Below are 18,962 nucleotides of genomic sequence, written 5' to 3'. Positions count from 1 at the left end.
TGTATAACACTTCCATACTTTATGTAACCCCACCAATAGTAAAGATCACAGCCCAGAGGTGATATGGACAGTGGAAAGAATGTTGGATGTGGCATGAGGAAGACCTGGGTTCAGATCCCATGTTAGGCACCTATTACCTATGGGATCTTAGGCATATCACTTAACCGCTCTGTCCCTCAGTTTCCTCATCTGTAAAATTGGGAGGTTAGCTCTAAGGTTCTTTCTAGCTCTAAATTGATCACTTTCTAATCATGTGATCTACCCATGACTGCCAATCCTGTGCAATCCTTAAAGCCTCCATAGTACAGTCTGAGCAATTTGGTTTGGGAGTCATCTTTCAGGTCCCTCACTCTTCTGTGATTATCATTGGGTCACACAGACTATCTGCCAGTACCTCACTCTTGCTTCATGGATAGGTACCTCTCTCCCCTTCTAATCATACATCCCTTTGATGATATTTCTTGCACTATTTCTTGTATACAGTTCTTGGTTGATAACATAGTACAACCTATTCACACACACACACACACACACACACACACACGCACACACACACGTGTCTGTGTTGTCCTTTGGGTCACCGAGAGAAGAGCACATATTAGTGTTAAAAAGGCAGATTTCTATGCCAGGGAGCAGCTTGGGACCATTCAGAATGCTGTGCAATTTCCCAAATGGGACCCAGTCTGGTTTCTTTCTGCTCAGTTCTTGGCCCACTTCATTATTCATTATCCATCTGCAGTTCCTGAAATGCATATTGATGGGCCAAATTGGCATGCCACCTATAGACTGCATGTCACAATCTGGGCTACAGGCCTTTTCCTATCATAGATGACATTACTGTGTATTTTACTAAGGAAAGTTTGTCACGTTCTGAGGCTCAACTCAATTAGCACAAGGTCAGCTGGGAACAGGGTCATTTGCAGAACCTTGGCATAAATAGAAAATCCTTCTTTCTTTTGGACTTTCCACAGGATTTCTTCCATAAAACTAGGGAACACCTTTGGCAGAAAAATAGCTCTCTGTCTGACACCTTGCATGATAGCTATGCTCAGCAAATTGGTGAATAGAGTAATCTCTGTTGTCACGTCTGTCTTCGAATCTTGTATAGTTCTGGCACTTTGTCTGTGGAAAGCCTTTAAGGTTTCATTTTGCTCTAGCCAGCCAAACAGTTCCTTAAGTCAATAAACTGTATTTTAAGAGACCAGAAGCAGCTAGCTACAAATATAGCAGTCATTGCAGTATCAGCAGGCTCTGTTCAGTCAGATTATCTACTCATTGGAGCAAAGGTCAAAGTAAATGCCAAAATAGAAGAAAGAATAAAAATGAGATGAAGGGACTGTGTGTGAATATAGAAAGTAAGCTGCCTCTGAAAACTGGCAAGTGGATCAAAGGAAAAACTTTATTTTATTAACATTTCCAAAGGAAGTTTAATTAATGCAAGAATGATTGCTAAAATAAAGAGGCAGAAAGAGCTCCTAAAACACCTTAACAGTGATAGACACTTAATCTCCTTGTGGAGCAGGGATGTGGTAACCAAAAGCGATGTGAATTTAAAGTACAAGCTTATTTGCAAAGCACCACAATGGAGAAAAGTGGAAGACTATAAACAATATTACCTCCTCTAACCTCAAAAGGCTGTTAGGGAGAAAGTGGGCCTGTGGAAAGCTGAGCTGAGCTAAGATAGAACTAAACTAGATTATTCTGAGAACAGCTATCCATTCGTGTGGACCACAAATAAACACAAAACAAAACAGATGCACCAGCATTTTTATAGTGGTCTATTCTTCAACAAGACAGGAGCCACAACATTTGGACTCAATTCATTCTTGCACCCAGTACATTGTGCAAAGCAGTGCTAATGTTATGAAGAACAGGTAGACCTAAGTGTACAGAGAAGAAATATGCACAAAAGAACACACTTTTAAAGGGTTTTAAAAAAAATTTAAAAATTTTTAAAAGGTCAGTGCTCAAAATACATATCACAAAAGATGTACAAGCTTGGAAATGACGCTTTTACCTCTTCCCACAAGAAAGAAAGAAAGAAAGAGATAGAGAGAGGGAGGGAGGAGAGAGAGAGAAAGAGAAAGAAAGAAAGAAAGAAAAAAGAAAGGAAAGAAGGAAGGGAGGGAGGGAGGGAGGAAGGAAGGAAGGAAGGAAGGAAGGAAGGAAGGAAGGAAGAAAAAAGGAAGAAAAAGAAAGAAAGAAAGACATAGAAAGAAAGAAAAAAGAAAGGAAGGAAGGAAGAAAAAAGGAAGAAAGAAAGAAAGAGAAAGAAAAAAAGAGAAAGAGAGGGAGGGAGGGAGAGAGGGACTGAAGGAGGGATGGATGGAGGGAGGGAGGAAAGGAGGAAGGGAGGAAGGGAGAAAGACAGAGAGAGAGAGAGAAATAGAGAGAGAGAAAGAAAGAAAGAAAGAAAGAAAGAAAGAAAGAAAGAAAGAAAGAAAAAGAAAGGAAGGAAGGGAGGGAGGGAGGAAGGAAGGAAGGAAGAAGGAAGGAAAGGAAAGGAGGGAGGGAGGAAGGGAGGAAGGAAGAAAGGGAGGAAGGAGGGAGGGAAGAAGGGAAGGTGAGAGAGAATCAGACACAGAAAGAGACAAACAAAGAGAGAGAGAGAGAGAAGGAAGGAAGGAAAGAAGACATAAACTGCAGAAACCATATCCCTGATTTCTTGTTGCCATAAAATAAAATCTTGATGACATTTTCATGCGTATATGAAAGATAATGTCAGTGAAAACAGATGACTGATGGATGGATGGATAGATAGATAGATAGATAGACAATTGATGCAGTAAATTTTATTTTGCCACTGGACTGTGATGACTCAGGAAGAGTAAGTGAGGCTGACTACTTTCTGCAGCTCTACCTCACTTAAATCCAATTCATGCTCAAGTCAAGACATGACCTCATGATGTCACTGGTCTTCTTCAAAAACAAAGGACAAAGAAAAGCAACAACACAAGAACACTTATGAAGTGTTTAGTATATGTCAGGTGCTGTGCTAAGCACTGGAAATTAAAGTACAAGCAAACAAAAATAGAGTCCCTGGCCTCAAAGAGTTTACACTCTGGTGGGAGAAGAAGCAGAAAAAGCAGAAAAGCTGGGGCAAGGGAGAGTGAGCACAGAAGGAACCTACTCAGGGATGAAGTAGAGAGGTTGTCTGAGGTGTCATAGGCTGCTCTGAATTTAAGAGCCAAATCTTTGACAAGATCTGTCTGCAGTGGTTCATCTGTTTATAGTCACACAGCTGACTGAGAGGTACAGAGAACAAAAGAGAATCTGTTGTATATTTAGTGCTGCTTATGAGAGTAGCCAGGCTAATTAAAAACAAAAACCTTAAGGAAAGGGTGGTACAAGACAAAAGTGGCCTGTGACTAAACTCCTAAGATGAACTGAGTTTGTCTTAATTACTTATAAAACAAATGTTTGATTCAAATGATTATCACAAGCCATAGCAAATCAAATGGATAGCTTTTATTTGGTGCTAGAATCATAAATCAAAGGATGACAAATTCACAGTAGTAAGGAATCTCTCACATCATTGATTCCAACCTATTAATTATATGGATGAAGAAACTGAGGCCAAAAGAGGTTCAGGGACTTATCCACGGTCACAGAATTGGTATTCGAACCCCAGTCTTCTGACCCGAAACCCAGATCTCTTCCCACCACACCCTACTCAGTCTAGAAATATTTAGACTCATAGTCTGAGAGCAGGAGTAAGGAACCTCGAGGCCATATGTGGCACTGTAGGTCTTTGACTGACTCCAAACTTCACAGAACAAGTCCCCTTAATATAAGGATTTGTTCTGTAAAACTTGGATTCAGTCAAAAGGCAGCACCCAAGGACCTAGAAGGCCACAGGTTCCCCATCCCTGTCATAGAGTATTATACTCATAGAATCCCAGACTAGAAAGGGACCACAAAGACAACCTTTACTTCAACCTCCCCCCCCCACCACCACACCAAAAAAAAGGAAAGAAGAAAACACTCTTCGTTTGTTTTATTGTGAAAATGTTATTTGGGAAACATTTGCTGATGTGGTCATCAACAAAATGTCTTCAAGGAAATGGATATTAATTGCATATGCAGACCTTAACAGAATTTTAATTTAACTTCCAACACAACCATGGCAACTTAATCTAGTATACCAACTTCAGCTGCTATTTTCATTCTGGAAAGATCTGAGTCACCAAGAGCACAGCTCATTTTCAAACTCCCATATCCAAAGGAATTAATTAATGGTAGAATAATTAGAGAATCATAGACCAGCTCTAAAACAATCACCTTGACAAGAGCAATCCTTCATCCTTATGGAAAACTTTGTTAAAGACTGGATTTGAGAGGCAACATTGTATCTTGATCCTGGCCTTGGAGTCAGGAAAACCTGGTTTGATTTCTGTATTGGATACTTATGACCTCAATGTCCTCATGTGGAAAATAAAGGGGTTGGACTTGGCTTCTAAGATCACTTCCAACTCTGTATCTATGACCCTATGATTTACTAAACCATCGAGTTCCTAAGAACGATACTCCTAACACATGGCACTCCATCTTCTGTATTTATGCTAGAAAGTTCCTCACCCCTCCCTCTTCAATTCTGCCTCAAAGAGTCCCTCTCTTCCTTCAAGAAGCAGCTCTGGACTCTGATGACTCTGGAGAAGAGAATGAGGCTCGGCTCTGCCTCACTGAAATCCAATTCATGAGCAATTACCCTCACGGTGTCATTGGTCCTCTGCGAGAAACAGGCATGAACAAAAACATTGCTCAGGTACCATCGTGTTTTTGGATGAAGCCTTTCCTGGTCCTCCCTTGCCTAGAGCCAGCAACGGGAAACCAGTCACTTGATGCAGCTGCATGAATGAAAAGTGCTCCGGATTCTGAATTCAGGAAACCTTTATGCTAGTCATTGCTCTCCTCCTAACACAATGAAAGGCATTCCTCTCTCTGGGTTTCAGTTTCTACGCCTAGAAAAATCTAGAAAATTGGAAATGCTAGAAAATCTAGATTAGAGGATTTTCAAGGTCCTTTCCAGTTTTGGCATTTTATTTTCTAAGATCTACTCCATCTCTGGTACAATAGAAAGAATGCTGGGATTTAATCTCCCCTGTGTAGCTCACTGGCCCTGTGATTTTGCAAAAGTCATCTCACCCCTCTAAGCTTTGGTTTCCTTATCTGTAAAATGAATACAGTAATACATGTACCATCTACTTTACAGAGTTGTGGGGAAAATACTTTGAAAATCTTAAAGCACTATTAAAATGGGAGCTATTTTTATTCTTCTAGCTATTTTCTACTATTTTGAGGTCTGTCCTAGTGCTGACTTTCTATGGCAGCTAGGTGGCTCAGTGGATAGAGCTGGGTGTGAAGTCATGAAGACTTGGGTAGTCAAATACTGCCTCAGATACTCACTAGCTGGGTGACCATGGGCAGGACGCTTAACCTCTGCTTGCCTCCAGTTTCCTTGACTATAACATGGGGATAATCATAAGACCTTTGTTGCATGGTTGTTGTAAGGATCAAATGAGATAATATTTGTGAAATGCTTAGCACAGTGCCTGGCACATAGCAGACTTTTAATACATGCTTGTTCCTTCCCTTTCCTATAATTCTAGCATCCTTTCCAGCTCTGACATGACTTCGGAAGGTCCCTTCTAACTCCAGCACTCAATGTCTTGGGAACATAAATTCAGTTGATTCTTTGGATAGTTTACTAAGAGCCAATTTGTAGGTTCGTGGCTCTTTATAGACCACTATTCATCACCCTGGTTGCCTTGGGAACATGTCTACGCATTAGTTGATGTCTCTTATAGAACATAGGAGAGGGAAAAAAGAATTTTAGAAATTATCTATTCCATTCTATTGTTCCATAAGAAATGATGAGCAGGCAGACTTCGGAAAAACCTGGAGAGACTTGCATAAACTGACGCTGAGTGAAATGAGCAGAACCAGGAGAACATTGTACATAGCAACAGTAACATTGTGCGATGACCAGCTTTGATAGATTCAGCTCTTCTCAGCAATGCAAGGATCTAAGACAATTCCAAAAGACTCATGATGGAAAATGCCACTCATATCTAGAGAAAGAACTACGGAGTCTGAATACAGGCCAAAGCACACCATTTTCTCTTTTTATGTTTCTTCTCTCTTGTGGTTTTTCCCTTTGGTTATAATTCTTCTTTACAACATGACTAATATAGAAATATATTTAATATAATTGATTGTACATGTATGGCCTATATCAGATTGCACACCATCTTAGGGAGGGGGAAGGGGAAGGAGGGAGAGAAAATTTAGAACTCAAAATCTTATAAAAATGAATGTTGAAAACTAAAAATAAATGTTTTTAAAAAGAAAGTATCTACTCCAATCTCTTTATTTTATAGATAGGAAAACCAAGGCATAGAGTGATTGTGCTAATAGTGTCTCTCATTGCCTTGGGGAACAGGGTAACTAACTCCCATTTTAGAACTTAACATCCCCTGAGAAGTTTATAGACAGGCAGCTAGGTGGTGCAGTGGACAGAGCATTGGGCCTGGAAGACTTGAGTCTGGCCTCAGACACTAGCTGTATGACCTTGGTCAAGTCACTTAACCCTGCTTGCCTCAGTTTCCTGTTCATAAAATGAGCTGAAGAAGGAAATGGCAAACCACTCCAGTATCTTCGCCAAGAAAACCCCAAATGGGGTCACAGAGAGTCAGACATGACTGATCATCGACAACAAAAAGCAACATTAATTAATTAATCTTTTTTCCCCACCTCACACTTCCTAGATACCTCTCATGTATAGGACGAAGACACAGTAGGTATATAATAAACATTTTTGATTGATTACCTGCAGCAGCCTTTCAGCAGTTGTGACACTATTTCAGTTCAAAATTAGTTTGACCATGTTTAATACTCAGGTTGGCCAAATAGAGAAGACCATCATCTTAGAAAATGCACAACAGATAAGGTATGGGAAAATGAAATTTAAGGTGAAAGTGAAAATAGGACAACATTTATCAGGTGCCTACTACATGAAAAGGGCTAGAGGGGGATACAAAGATGAGCCAGATATAGTCCTACCCCTCATTAAACTTAGTCTATTAGAGGAGGGAGGGACAATACCTATAAGTATAATACAAAACACAACATGCTAAGTGCATAAATGAGTTACAAAGTTATAAGGAGGGAAGGACCACTTCAAATGAAATAGGAAGGGCATCAGGGAGAAGGTAACATTTAATTAAGTTCATGAAGACCAACCTCTTCACTGAAGAGATTGAGTGACTTACCCAAACTCACACAGGCAGTAAAGTAAGAGAAAGAAGGAGAGGGAGCAAACGTATATTAAATGATGACTAAGTGCCACGTACTGTGCTAAGCTGTTTGCAAATATCATCTCATCTCAAAGCAACCCTGTGAGGTAGGTGCTATTATTACCCCTACTTTACAGTGGAGGAAACTGAGGCAGACAGCAGTCAAGTGACATGCCCAGGTCACATAGCTAGTAAGTGTTTGAGGCAGGAATATGAAATCAGATCTTCCCGACTGCAAGTCTAACACTCTCCACTGTCCCACCTAGTTACCTAGGGAGCTACATCTAATGCAGTCACCTTTGCCTCCTCTGAAGCTTTTTCTGTAGCTGCTGACAAGTACCTAAACTGACCCAAGCCCCATCTGTTTCCCCATGGAGTGTTCTCTGATATCTTTGAATCGCCACCATCTCCTCCTTCCTTCCCTGCCCTTTGATGCTTATGTACCTCACCCACCTGAACATGCCTTCATATTTTCATTGAGCTATCTTCCCTGTACATCAAATCTGCCTCACCCACCACAATAACAGCACCCCCAAAGAGAAGGGACTGTTGTTTCTAACACTGCTCTTGTCTTTTCCAGGATATCCAGCACAGTCCTGGGCACATAGTGGTGTTGAGCAAAGCCTCTATGCACAGGGGGAGAGGTGGGTCATCTCCTACTAAACTATTAGCCCATTTGGATCAGTAGATGGCGTATTTGTCCATTAAATCACTATCTAGGGCCTATAGGCTGCTGCTTTTATCAAGATGAAAAAGTAAAGTACTGTATTCACAAACCTATGTCACAGAGACTTCCGATCCAGCCGTCCTCACAGATACATTGCCAGGGCAGGGAACAACTTCCATGTAGACAGCCAGGAAAGGGCACACACTCATTGCACAGGGGTCCCTGCCAACCAGGTCGACATCTGCAAGAGTCCAGGGCTTACTTAGGTGGCAGCAAAATTAGTCATTAATTACCTGATGTAATTAAGCTAAAATTCCACCAAGCTCAGGAATTAGGAAGAAAAAAAATAGAAGAGATCACTGGTAAAAAACAGAAAGGAAAGAAAATGAGGAGACCTATTCAGATCATAGAAACATAGGGGAAAAAGAAAAACACTGAGGATCAGAATCCCTAATTGTCACTGCAGGTGGAATATAAGCTTCTTGAGGTCAGGGCTGCCCCATTTTTGCATCTGAAATCATAGCAATTACTTACCACAGTGCCTGAGACAGAAAATGTTTAATAAATGCTTGTTGATTGATGAAGTTAAATTGGGATCCCGAGAGATAGTGAGGCTAGAAAACTGGCACAAGTCCCAGCCATGAGGGGAAAAGTGGAAGATAAATAAAGTTGCCCATCACCTGGTACTCTGTTCTAGGTCTGTCCAAGGGCAGCTTCCTTCTCCTCTCCCTGGTCCTCTCAATATCCCCTCTCAAAACATGCCTGTCTTCTTACTTTATGACCTCTCCTCTTTGACTCCTGACTCATTCTTATATTGGCGTTACCCGTAAGCCTCCCAAGTCACTGTTCCCTCTAATACATTTTAATTTTTAAGTAAAATGAATACAACTTCCATTTTGAAAGCAAAAAGCATTAAAGGAGAAGGGGAAATATAGTCCTGCTCTTCAAAAAATGTCACATTCTTGTTCCAGCCATTCTGGAAAGCAGTCTGGAATTTTGATTTTTTTTAAGTTACTAAAATTTCCACACCCATTGACCCAGAAATCACTGGTAGGCATATATCCTCAGGAAGCCAAAGCCAAAAATAAATTTCCCATATACATAGAAATATTCATAACAATGCTTTTTGGGTAGAAAAACTGGAAAAAGTAGAAGCCTGTTAATTGAGGAATGGTTAAAAATGATACATGAATCAAATGGAACATTGTTGGGCCACAGGAAAAGATGAATATGGACAACTTAGATAAGCATAACAAAAATATATGAACTTACACAGAGTGAAGTAAACAGAACCAGCAACACAACCTGCATGATGACTACAACAATGTAAGTAGGAAGAACAAAAACTACAACTGACTAGCTGTGTCATTAAAATGATCAAATTCCTCTGTAGAAAAAATGTGAGAAAATGCACCTCCCCCCTCTTTGCAGAGGTGGAGAGCTATGGGTATGGAATATCACCCAGATTGTCATTTTGGATTGACATATTGCTTATTTTTGCTCAAGTGTATTTCTTTTTTAAATCATTGTTACAAGGAATAACTCCATTGTTAGAGGAAGGCAGAAGCACATAAATTAAGGAGGCAAAAAAATCAATGAAAAACTTTTAAAAGAAAAAAAGGCATATTCTCAAAAAATTTAAATACTTCAGGAACCAGTGATTTTAATGAGTGTGGGCGCTGCCTCTAGCTAGATAGGTAAGAATCCCATTACTCCCTTGATGGGTTTGTCCCACTAAAATATTCATCACCTGGTGCCCAATTTTATGGTGATGAGCCTCTCTACTAGGCTGGTCCTTAGAGGACAGATGCATACTTCTGCCAGAAGCCCTTACTATTCAGCTTGAAAAGACCAACTCAAGCTTCAATTCTGTGGGCATAGCCTTCAAAATCCAAGGGTCACATCGACGCTAAAATGAGGCATTGAGGGTGGGGGTGGGGGTGGGGGAAAAGAACTTTCAACCCATAAGAAGCTTAAAATCTCCAGTCTAACTCAAGGCAAAATGCCAAAAGAGAAAAGCTTTTTATTTTTTAAGTGAAGAACTTGTGCATACCTAATAGCTCTTTGTCTACTATGAGCCCACGCCTGGAATCATTAAACTGCCGTTCCTCCTTGCCAGAAAGGGGGCAGGGAGCAGTTTGAGAGCAGCAGCTTTGGGACTCCCCCACTTTACTGGGCTGGGTGACTCTCAATGGTGAATCCACCTGCCAATCACTAATCAATCAATCAACAAGCATTTATTAAGTGTCTTCTATGTGCTAGGCACTGTGCCAAGTGCTGGGAATACAAAGACAAAAATAAAACAATCTCTGACCTCAAGAACTTAATATGCTATCTATCAAAAACAACATAGACATATGTAAGTATGTACAAAATTTATCACCAAGCTTCTGTGGACTGGCTTCATGGGCAGCTTGCCCCAGAATCATGCCCTGCTTATTGCAGGAAGTAGGGGGAGGGCAGATAAGGGGGGGGAGCCTCCTAGATAATCTTTGAGTGTTATTTCAATATTAGCAGTACATCCAATATTGTCCCCAATAACTACCCAAATCTCAGTCCCTTTTTCCTCACCTACACTGGTCCTTGTCACAGATTCCTCTGTCCGGATGGCAGTCAATCTCACATTCCAGGCCTAGAATACAGAAAGTACCTTTGAACTCCAGAAAACAAAAAAGAGACAAAGAACTGTCATTTTTATCGGAGGAGTCTTGATAGGACTCCTTAAGGCAACAGAAAGATTACCTTTGAGTCTTAAAGAGGTGGTATAGTCCCCAAATAGAATCAGAGAAAACCTTTTTTTTTAGCTATTAAAAAAATAAAAGGTTAAATAACTTTTAAAAATCCTCAATTGGCCCCCGAAGGTGCTACAGATGTCATTATGTCCGTGTAAAATCCATGATCTAAGTGACTGGCATTACACAATGGGCTCCCTGGTATGACTTAGCTGTGCAACAATAGCAATAAGCTGGGAACCTGGAAATCTAAGTTACAGTCCCAGGCCACACATCCTTTCTAGCCTCTGGGACCCTCAGTTTCTTCATCTGTAAAATGGAGATCAAATGGAGTTCTACAAAATCTATGCGTTGCCGCCCTAGATTACAATGCTGTTGTGAGAAAAGCACTTTATCCATAAGTGGTCTGCACGCAATATGCTCCTACTATTTGGAAAACACCCTAAACCTGGCTCCTTCAGATAGAACTCAGGATGCTAAGCTATAGATACTAAATACGGCTCGCCCAAAGACGTAGCAATTACACTGCATCCCCCTTCTGCTCCGGGTCAGAACGTTTTATGTCAGGACCCTGAGATGTTTGTAAAGTTTTGGTGTCTTAGGGTTGGTGTCCCAGGGGAGCTGTCCAAGTCCCAAAGCTTCAGGCCCTGGGCCCTGGGCCTTGAGCTCCCTCTTAGCCACCATCCCACCTGGCAATACCCAGTCCTTTCACCCTTTCCCATCCCTCCCTTGGAGGCTTTCTCTTGGAGAGCAGTAGTGCCCTCCCAGAAGGGAGCCCTCCAGACCAGCAGGAAATAAGAGGAGCACTGCGCCAAAGGAGTACTGGAGCGGGATGGGCACGTCCTTAGGGAAAAAGCAGAGGAAAGAGACTTTCCCCTCAGGGCGCGCAGATTCCGCACCTAAGGAATACTGGGGTGGGATCTAACCTGGGGTTAAAGGAGGGGAAGTAAAAAAGGCTGGGGAAGATGCCTTACCTAGAGCAGAGAAGAAGCAAAAAGATGGCCCAAGAACGCACAACAGCAGCAAGGATCCCGGGGCGAACATCACAGCAGCAGAGGGGCGGCTTGGCCACTGGCTGCAGGGGGAAAGAGAGTATCCGATGAGTGTGACTACTCCACCTCCTCGAAGAGCCAACAGGGGCCGCGCGTTTTCCCAGATGCTTTTCCCAACCAGGGGTTGGTGCGGTCCAGCCTCCGGGGACCCCCCTGCGGGAGGACACACTCAGCTTCTAGCTCGGTCAGCCTAAAACCTCTCCTCCTCGCCGCCTTTGATCGCCGGGGTCCCTCTGCGTCCGCCCCAGGGTGCAGTGGCGCGCCCAGCCTAGCCGACCGGGTCTGCCTGCACTGAGAGGAACGTGGAGCAGAGCGAGGTGGGGGAGCCGCACCCGCCGGCCCGCCTGCCGCCGCAGCCGCCCCCGCCCAGCCCCAGCTTACACTCCCTTCTCCTCCCTGGGTCCCGGGACTCGTGGGTGTTTGCGCTGCCTCAGCCTGGGGAAGCGGGCAGAGTCATATAACCCAGTTTGGATTGAGTGTCCCAGGACCTTCAAGCTCTCCTTGTCCAATACTTTTATCTAAAAAAATCAAAAGATCGGAAATTTCGAGCTCAGAGGCTAATATGATCCAACAGATGAGCGAACCGAGGCCCAGAGTTGAATGATTTGTCTGAAGTCTCAGGCACGAAACACGAGAGTCCGAATTCGACCCAAGTGTGAAATCCACTTTCCAATGATCGTCTTCCCGAGAACCAGAGAGAAGCCCCAGCCCCTGGAGCGAGCCCAGGAGGGATATGTTTCTTGAGTATCTGTGCCCCCTCCTGCCTCCCATATCTTCTTCATTTTGCACTTGGTGCCCAGTCACCTCCTTCGGATGCTTGGGAATACGGATTCTAATCTGGCACCGAAAGCTGGAGGGTGTTCAGGTACACACCTTACTAGCTGTTAACCTGGAGTTCTCTTCCCTTCTCCCAGTTTCCTGAAGCCCGGAAAACAAGTGTTTATGTGTTCCTAGTCAGTTTTATGGAGCTGAGCCAGGAAAATTTGATTTGTAAGCATTTTCCTATCTTTCCTTTTGATTCTTTGTTCTCTTCCTGCTGTTGGAATCTCACCTGATACTCGTCTCTTCCCCTCTCACAGTTCAGGCCCACAGTGGCACCTCAGGGTCCTTATTCTTCCCTTCGCATTCTCCTAGTCTCATTCTCCTAGTCGCATTCTCTTTACTAGCTGATCAGCTGAGGTATGTTGGGAAAACTGGTAATCAGGATTTAATGTGTCTCACACACACACACACACACACACACACACACACAGAAAGAGAGAGAGAGAGAGAGAGAGAGAGAGAGAGAGAGAGAGAGAGATTTCTACTTTGAAAGAGGATCCCAGGAAGCAATGCTAAAGCAACTGGAATGAGTTTCCAACAGAGAACTCCAGGCACCTTCCAGGCAGGTGGGATAGGTAAGAGGTATTTTGGGGTAGGCATCAAGGAATATTCGAGCTGGAAGGGGCCCTAGCATTGTAGAACATACAATGTCAGAGCTGGAAAGGATCTGAAATGTTGTATTTGCATGATAGCAATTTCCGTGAGTTCCCAAGCAAGAGGTGATAGTATGTAGATTGTACTCTCCTTAATACCAATTCTAAGAGACCTCAGACTAAGAGTTAGCAAAAAAGAAAGAGGTAGGATTACTGAATGTGATTCTGAGAGAAAAATGAAAAAAAAATCTCACTTCAAAAAAAATCTATTCCATGTCTCCTGTGGGTAACTGATCTCAATGCCTTTTTTCAAGTGCCCAGATAGGAAGTATATAGATATATTCGAAAGGTCTTTAGTTTATAAATAAAGCACTTACTAAGCACTAACTAATATGTGTAAAGCAGGGTGATAAGCACTGGGGATACAAAGAGAAGCGTAAGACTTCCCTACTCTGGAGGAACTCTTCCTAATGGGGAGACCACAGATTTCAGCTGCAAGTGAAATGAAACTGTCAATGGTCCTTGGCTGCAGCACCAAAGCAGGTGCTAATGTTTCTTTAATGTCATTTCCTCTGATAAAATCGTAGCAGTTCCTGATGTTGAACCATTTGACAGCCCCATCAGCTTTGGTAACAAGAACTCTTTTCCCCGTAGGTCTTCGGTAGCTGTAAGTGTAGCTGCCTGCAGGAGCAGTTGCCAGGCTGCATCTCCACAGGGGTTTCTTCCCAGGATGATGGCTGAGGGCACTGGGCTGAAAGCATTACTATTCCCAAGGCTCTTGGGTTCAGGGTCCTGAGCTGTCTCCATCAGAGAGATATCCACAAGACAATATATTTCAGAGCCCAAAGTTTGAATTTGGAAGTGAAATTTATTCCCTTGGAGGATGTGACCCCACACACACCTTAATGGGAAAGAAAGCAGGACAGTTGGGTAAACTTAGGCTTCACAATTTGACAGCACATTCATTCAACAGTTCAATCAGAGAAGCCACTTGAGTATGAAGTAATATGAACAAAAGTATTTATGGATATAGATTTATCCCAATCGTCATGGGGAAGAATCATAGACCATCTGCATTACAACATAGTTCCCTGGGGTACAAAGGAAATACATGCCTCTCCTTACTGCCCCGCCATGTACACTTTCATTGATTCCTATCCTACCTCCCCTTTCTTGCTCCTCCTTGAAAGCTTCAAGAAAGGAAAAATAGATTGGATTAGAGTTGAGGAATGAAGGCTCATCTGGCCTGGTTCATTTTCTGAACTTAATGTTGCTTGCACCTCCATGAGATGTGGAGCAAAACAGGCTTCTTGCCAGTAGAAATCAAAATTAGATTTCTCATTTTGTTGCTTGGCATTGGAGTTGTAATTGATGTCAAGTTCACAAGTCTGTAATTACACAGTCATCTTTCCAATTATTTTTAAAGGTCACTGTTTGGTCCAGCTGCTGATACCAAGTGTTAGGAGATCCTCTGAAAAGTGTTAGCATGTCTTAAAAAGGAAAACTCATTAGAAAAGGAGAGAGGAAAATAGAAAGAGATCAGAAACCTCATCACTCCTTGGCCACTTAATATATTTTTAATGTAAGAATGGTGACACTTCATTTGTCTGGCGTCATTGGGAAATGTCCTGTTCCACATAAGTAAATCTTCCAAATAACTTAAGATAACATGTTAAACAGCATGTATACATGTATGTTGAAGAAATTTTAAAGGAAACCTTCCTAAAATCTGTCATACATCCCTGACTAATTTAAGATATCAAGCATCACAACCTTTTCTTTATGACTCAGAGTTGTTATTATGAACTTGAAGCTTCTCATGTTATTACCTGCCTTCTATACATCAGAATGTACTTCAAAATGGGATCGAGAACAGTTAAATTCCTCAAAAGTGATAATTGAACAAAAACAGAGAAATGCAGAATGACTAGTGTAGAATAAAATCATAGATTCATAGCGCTAGGGCTATAAGAGATAGTTAAGGTCATCAAGTGCAACCTCTTCATTTTGTAGTATGTTAAGAGACAAAAAAAAATAGAATGTCAATGGATAGGGACCTAAGAGATTCTCCCCAGTTAAGATTGTGCTTTCTTTGGCGTTAGTAAGACAAGCATTCTCAGACACTCAGACCACAATCTGTATTTGTGTTATAGTGAAAAAGGCACCAACTTTTGAGAGAATTGGCTTCAAGTCTTGGTATTACCACTATCTAGCCTACGGGTGGGGAACCTGTGGCTTCAAGGCCATATGTGGCCATTTAGGTCCTCAAGTGAAGCTCTTTGACTGAATCCAAACTTCACAGAACAAATCCTGTACCTGTGGCCTCCAGGTCTCAGATTCCCCACTCCTGATCTAGCCTCCGACCTTGAGCAAATGACTTAATATCCATAAGCCTCATTTTTTTTCATCTGGAAAAATGGGAGGGTTATACCCAATATTCTAAAGCCCTTACAGCCCTGACATTCTATGATTATGACTGTGTTGTTATAATTCAGTTGTTTCAGTCATGTCCAGCTCTTCATTACCCTGTTTGGGTTTCTTTTTGGCAAAGACACTGGAGTGGTTTGCCATTTCCTTCTCCAACTCGTTTTATGGATGAGGAAACTGAGGCAAATGGGGTCAAGTGACTTGGCTAGGGTTGCACAGCCAGTAAGTGTCTTGAGGCCAGATTTGAACTCAGGAAGATGAGTCTTCTTGAATCTGGGTCAGGTATTCTGTCCACTGTGCCAGATTATAATTGTGCATAAGCATTTCAGAGTGAATATTACATTAGCATCTCCACTTCAGCCAGGGGAAATTAAAATGCACAGCTGACTAACTTATTTTCCTCTCTACCTTTTCTTCACTATCAACCCTATTATCTAAATGTGGCCAGTTGCCACCAACTAGGAATCACAAAAGATGTTCAGAGTTTTAAAAATGCTCCTCAGCCCTTCTGACTGTCACTTGGCAAGTATGTCGCTACTTTTAGACCAAAGCGATCAACATAGTCACTGTGTGAACCCCCACCTTGTCTATCTCTCTTCTTGGCAGTTTGTGCCTCCACATTTTCAGGCATCGGTTCCTATGGTGACGCTCTTTGCATGCCTTCTCTTTGGAAGCCTTACCTTGATGCTTGTAACAGCCACTGTCTCAGTGTGTAGAGAGGGTCTCACCAGAAGCAAGCATTTGATTCTTAGCATACAAACAACAAGCATTTGATTCTTAGTATAAAAACAATGGCTTCTGACAATTTGGTTTTAGTGGGTCCAAGTTCAATCACCAGCCTACCTGCCTCAAAACCAAAAGCCTTAGTTGGCCACTTGCACTTTAATTTGTCATGATCCACTTTAAAATAAGATTTCATTAATGTTTTTATATCACCTATGTTTTGCATTGTAAGACTTCCTCCACCCCCTTCTAAAAAGCCATCCTTTATGAAAAAGAAGGAAAAAAGAAGTTCAGAAAAGGTAACTTACAGAAAAAGTCTGTATTATATGCATCCATGGTCCCTCACCTCCACAAAGAAACAGGGGAGCTTCTTGGGAACCGGACCTGTGATTTCATTGCTTTAGGGACCTACTAGATGAGGAAACTCTGTGCCAATGTATTTTTGGTACATTCTCTGTAATTTATAGTCTTACAGTTGCCTAGAGCACTAAGAGATTAAATTATTTTACCAGGTTCACAGAGCTGGTATGTACCTGCAATGGGATTTGAACACAGGTTTTGTTGGCTCCAGACCAGATCTCTAACCACTACTCTGACTTGCTTCTATTTCTGAATGTTTTTCAATTTATCTTATTCATCATTGGGTTGGTTTTTATTCACATTTAAAGTGAGGAAATCTAGGTTTATATTTTCCCCCATTTGTGTTTCTAGTATTTTTTAAAAATCATCTTTTCCTATTATAATGATTTTTGTCTATAGAATTATTTTTGCTTAAATTACTTTAATGTAACCTATTCCCCTAAGTTCTCCCCCTCCTCTTTATAGCCCATCCCCATTTGTCAATTCATTCTAAACTTTGGTAGATTTTTTTTTCTGTTTTGACTTTCCCTGGTTTAGATATTAAGACCATATTTGCATCATAGAAAGAATTTGGAAGGATCTCTTCTTTATCTATTTTTCAAACAGTTTGTGTAGTATTAAACTTAAATCATATCAATATATGATTCACACATCCATCCCTTTCTAGATTATTTTCCCTTTGAAAATTCATTTACAGCTTGTTCAATTTCTTTTTGTCTAAGATAGGGTCATTTAAGTATTCTATTTCTAGTTCTTATAAACATGGATATTTTGTAAGTATCCATCCATGTCAGCTAGATTTTTAGTTTTATTGCCATGTAGTTCAACAAAATAGCACCCAATAATTGCTTTTATTTCTTTTCAATTTGCTCTGAGTTCACTTTTTTCATTTATGATATTGATAATTTAATTATCTTCTTTTTCTTAATTAAATTAGCTAATGGTTTATCTAGCTTATCCTTTTTTCAAAGGACAACTTTTTATTTATGGATTTAATGGATTTTTTGTTTTGTTAATCTCTTTTTGATATTCAATTTTTTTGTTTTGTTGTCTAATTGGTTTTTTAATTTGTTGTGTTTCTAAGTTTTCTCTTTTTTAGTAGCATGTTCACTTTATTGATCTGCTTTTTCTCTCTTTTATTGATGAAAGAGTTTAGAAAGATAAATTGTCCCCTAAATACTGCTTTGGTTGCATTCCACAAATTTTGGCATGTTGTCTCATTATCATTATTTTAATGAAATTATTGCTTATTTCTATAATTTGTTCTTTGACTCACATTTTCTTTACAATGAAGTTATTTGGTTTCCAATTAATTTTTAATCTTTGCTTCAATGAATCTTTATTGTATGTAATTTTTATTGCATTATATTCAGAATGAGATTCACTAAATATTTCTTCTTTTCTGCATTTGTTTGTGAGTTTTTCATGCCTTGATACATGATTAATTTTTGTGAAGGTGCTATACACACCTGAGAAATAGGAATATTCCTTTCTATTCCCAATCAGTATTCTCTAGAGATCTATCTAACCTACTTTTCTAAAATTCTCTTCGTGTCCTTAACTTCTTTCTCATTTTTTGTTGTTGTTGTTTTAAGTCTAGATTTGGGAGGGTTAAATTAAGATCTCCTATTATTATAGCTTTACCATCTAATTCTTCCTGTAACTCATTTGTCTTTTCCTTTAAGAATGTAGATAATATCCAAGTTTTTTTTTATATTGATGCTTTTTTTTGGAGGGGGGAAGGCAGGGCAAGTGGGGTTAAGTTACTTGCCCAAGGTCACACAGCTAGTAAGTGTGTCAAGTGTCTGAGGCTGTATTTGAACTCAGGTCCTCCTGACTCCAGAGCTGGTGCTCTACTCACTGCACCACTTAGCTGCCCCACTATCCAAGTTTATCAAAAAATGAGTCATTTCACAACTGATATATGGAGTATATAAGAGTATAAAGTATATATAGAGAGAGTATATAAGAGGAGTATAAAGAGTAGGAACAGGCCATTTTCCAAAGGAGAAATCAAAACTATCAATAGTCATATGAAAAAATGCTCTAAATCATTAATAATTAGAGAAATGCAAATTAAAATTACTTTGAGGTACCATTTCATACTTATGAGATTGGCTAATATGATAGAAAAAGAAAATTATAAGTGCTAGAGGGGATGTGGAAAAATAGAACCATAAATACACTGTTGGTGGAGTTGTAAGCTGCTCTACCATTCTGGAGAACAATATAAAGCTATGTTCAAAGTTGATGTCAACCCTGGACAAGTAACATAACCTTTGAATACCTCC

At 40.8% G+C, this 18,962-nt stretch overlaps 1 protein-coding gene across 1 annotated transcript in view; it reads right to left on the bottom strand.

Annotated features, from left to right (window-relative positions):
• DLK1 (delta like non-canonical Notch ligand 1) overlaps nt 1-12,047 on the bottom strand; it is a 32,133-nt gene extending 20,086 nt beyond the window's left edge. The window contains exons 1-3 of the mRNA XM_036748339.1: nt 11,669-12,047; nt 10,534-10,594; nt 8,073-8,203 (exon numbers count right to left, since the gene is read on the bottom strand). Of these exons, the coding sequence (XP_036604234.1) occupies nt 8,073-8,203; nt 10,534-10,594; nt 11,669-11,738 (262 nt within the window). The 5' untranslated portion in view covers nt 11,739-12,047. The remainder of the gene's footprint in view (nt 1-8,072; nt 8,204-10,533; nt 10,595-11,668) is intronic.
• Between the last annotated feature and the right edge of the window lie 6,915 nt (nt 12,048-18,962).

This window comes from Trichosurus vulpecula, chromosome 3 (genome assembly GCF_011100635.1).
Source record: "Trichosurus vulpecula isolate mTriVul1 chromosome 3, mTriVul1.pri, whole genome shotgun sequence".
Classification (NCBI taxonomy): domain Eukaryota; kingdom Metazoa; phylum Chordata; class Mammalia; order Diprotodontia; family Phalangeridae; genus Trichosurus; species Trichosurus vulpecula.
The sequence above is the reverse complement of the archived record's forward strand: the minus strand, read 5'-3'. Positions and strand labels throughout refer to the sequence as shown.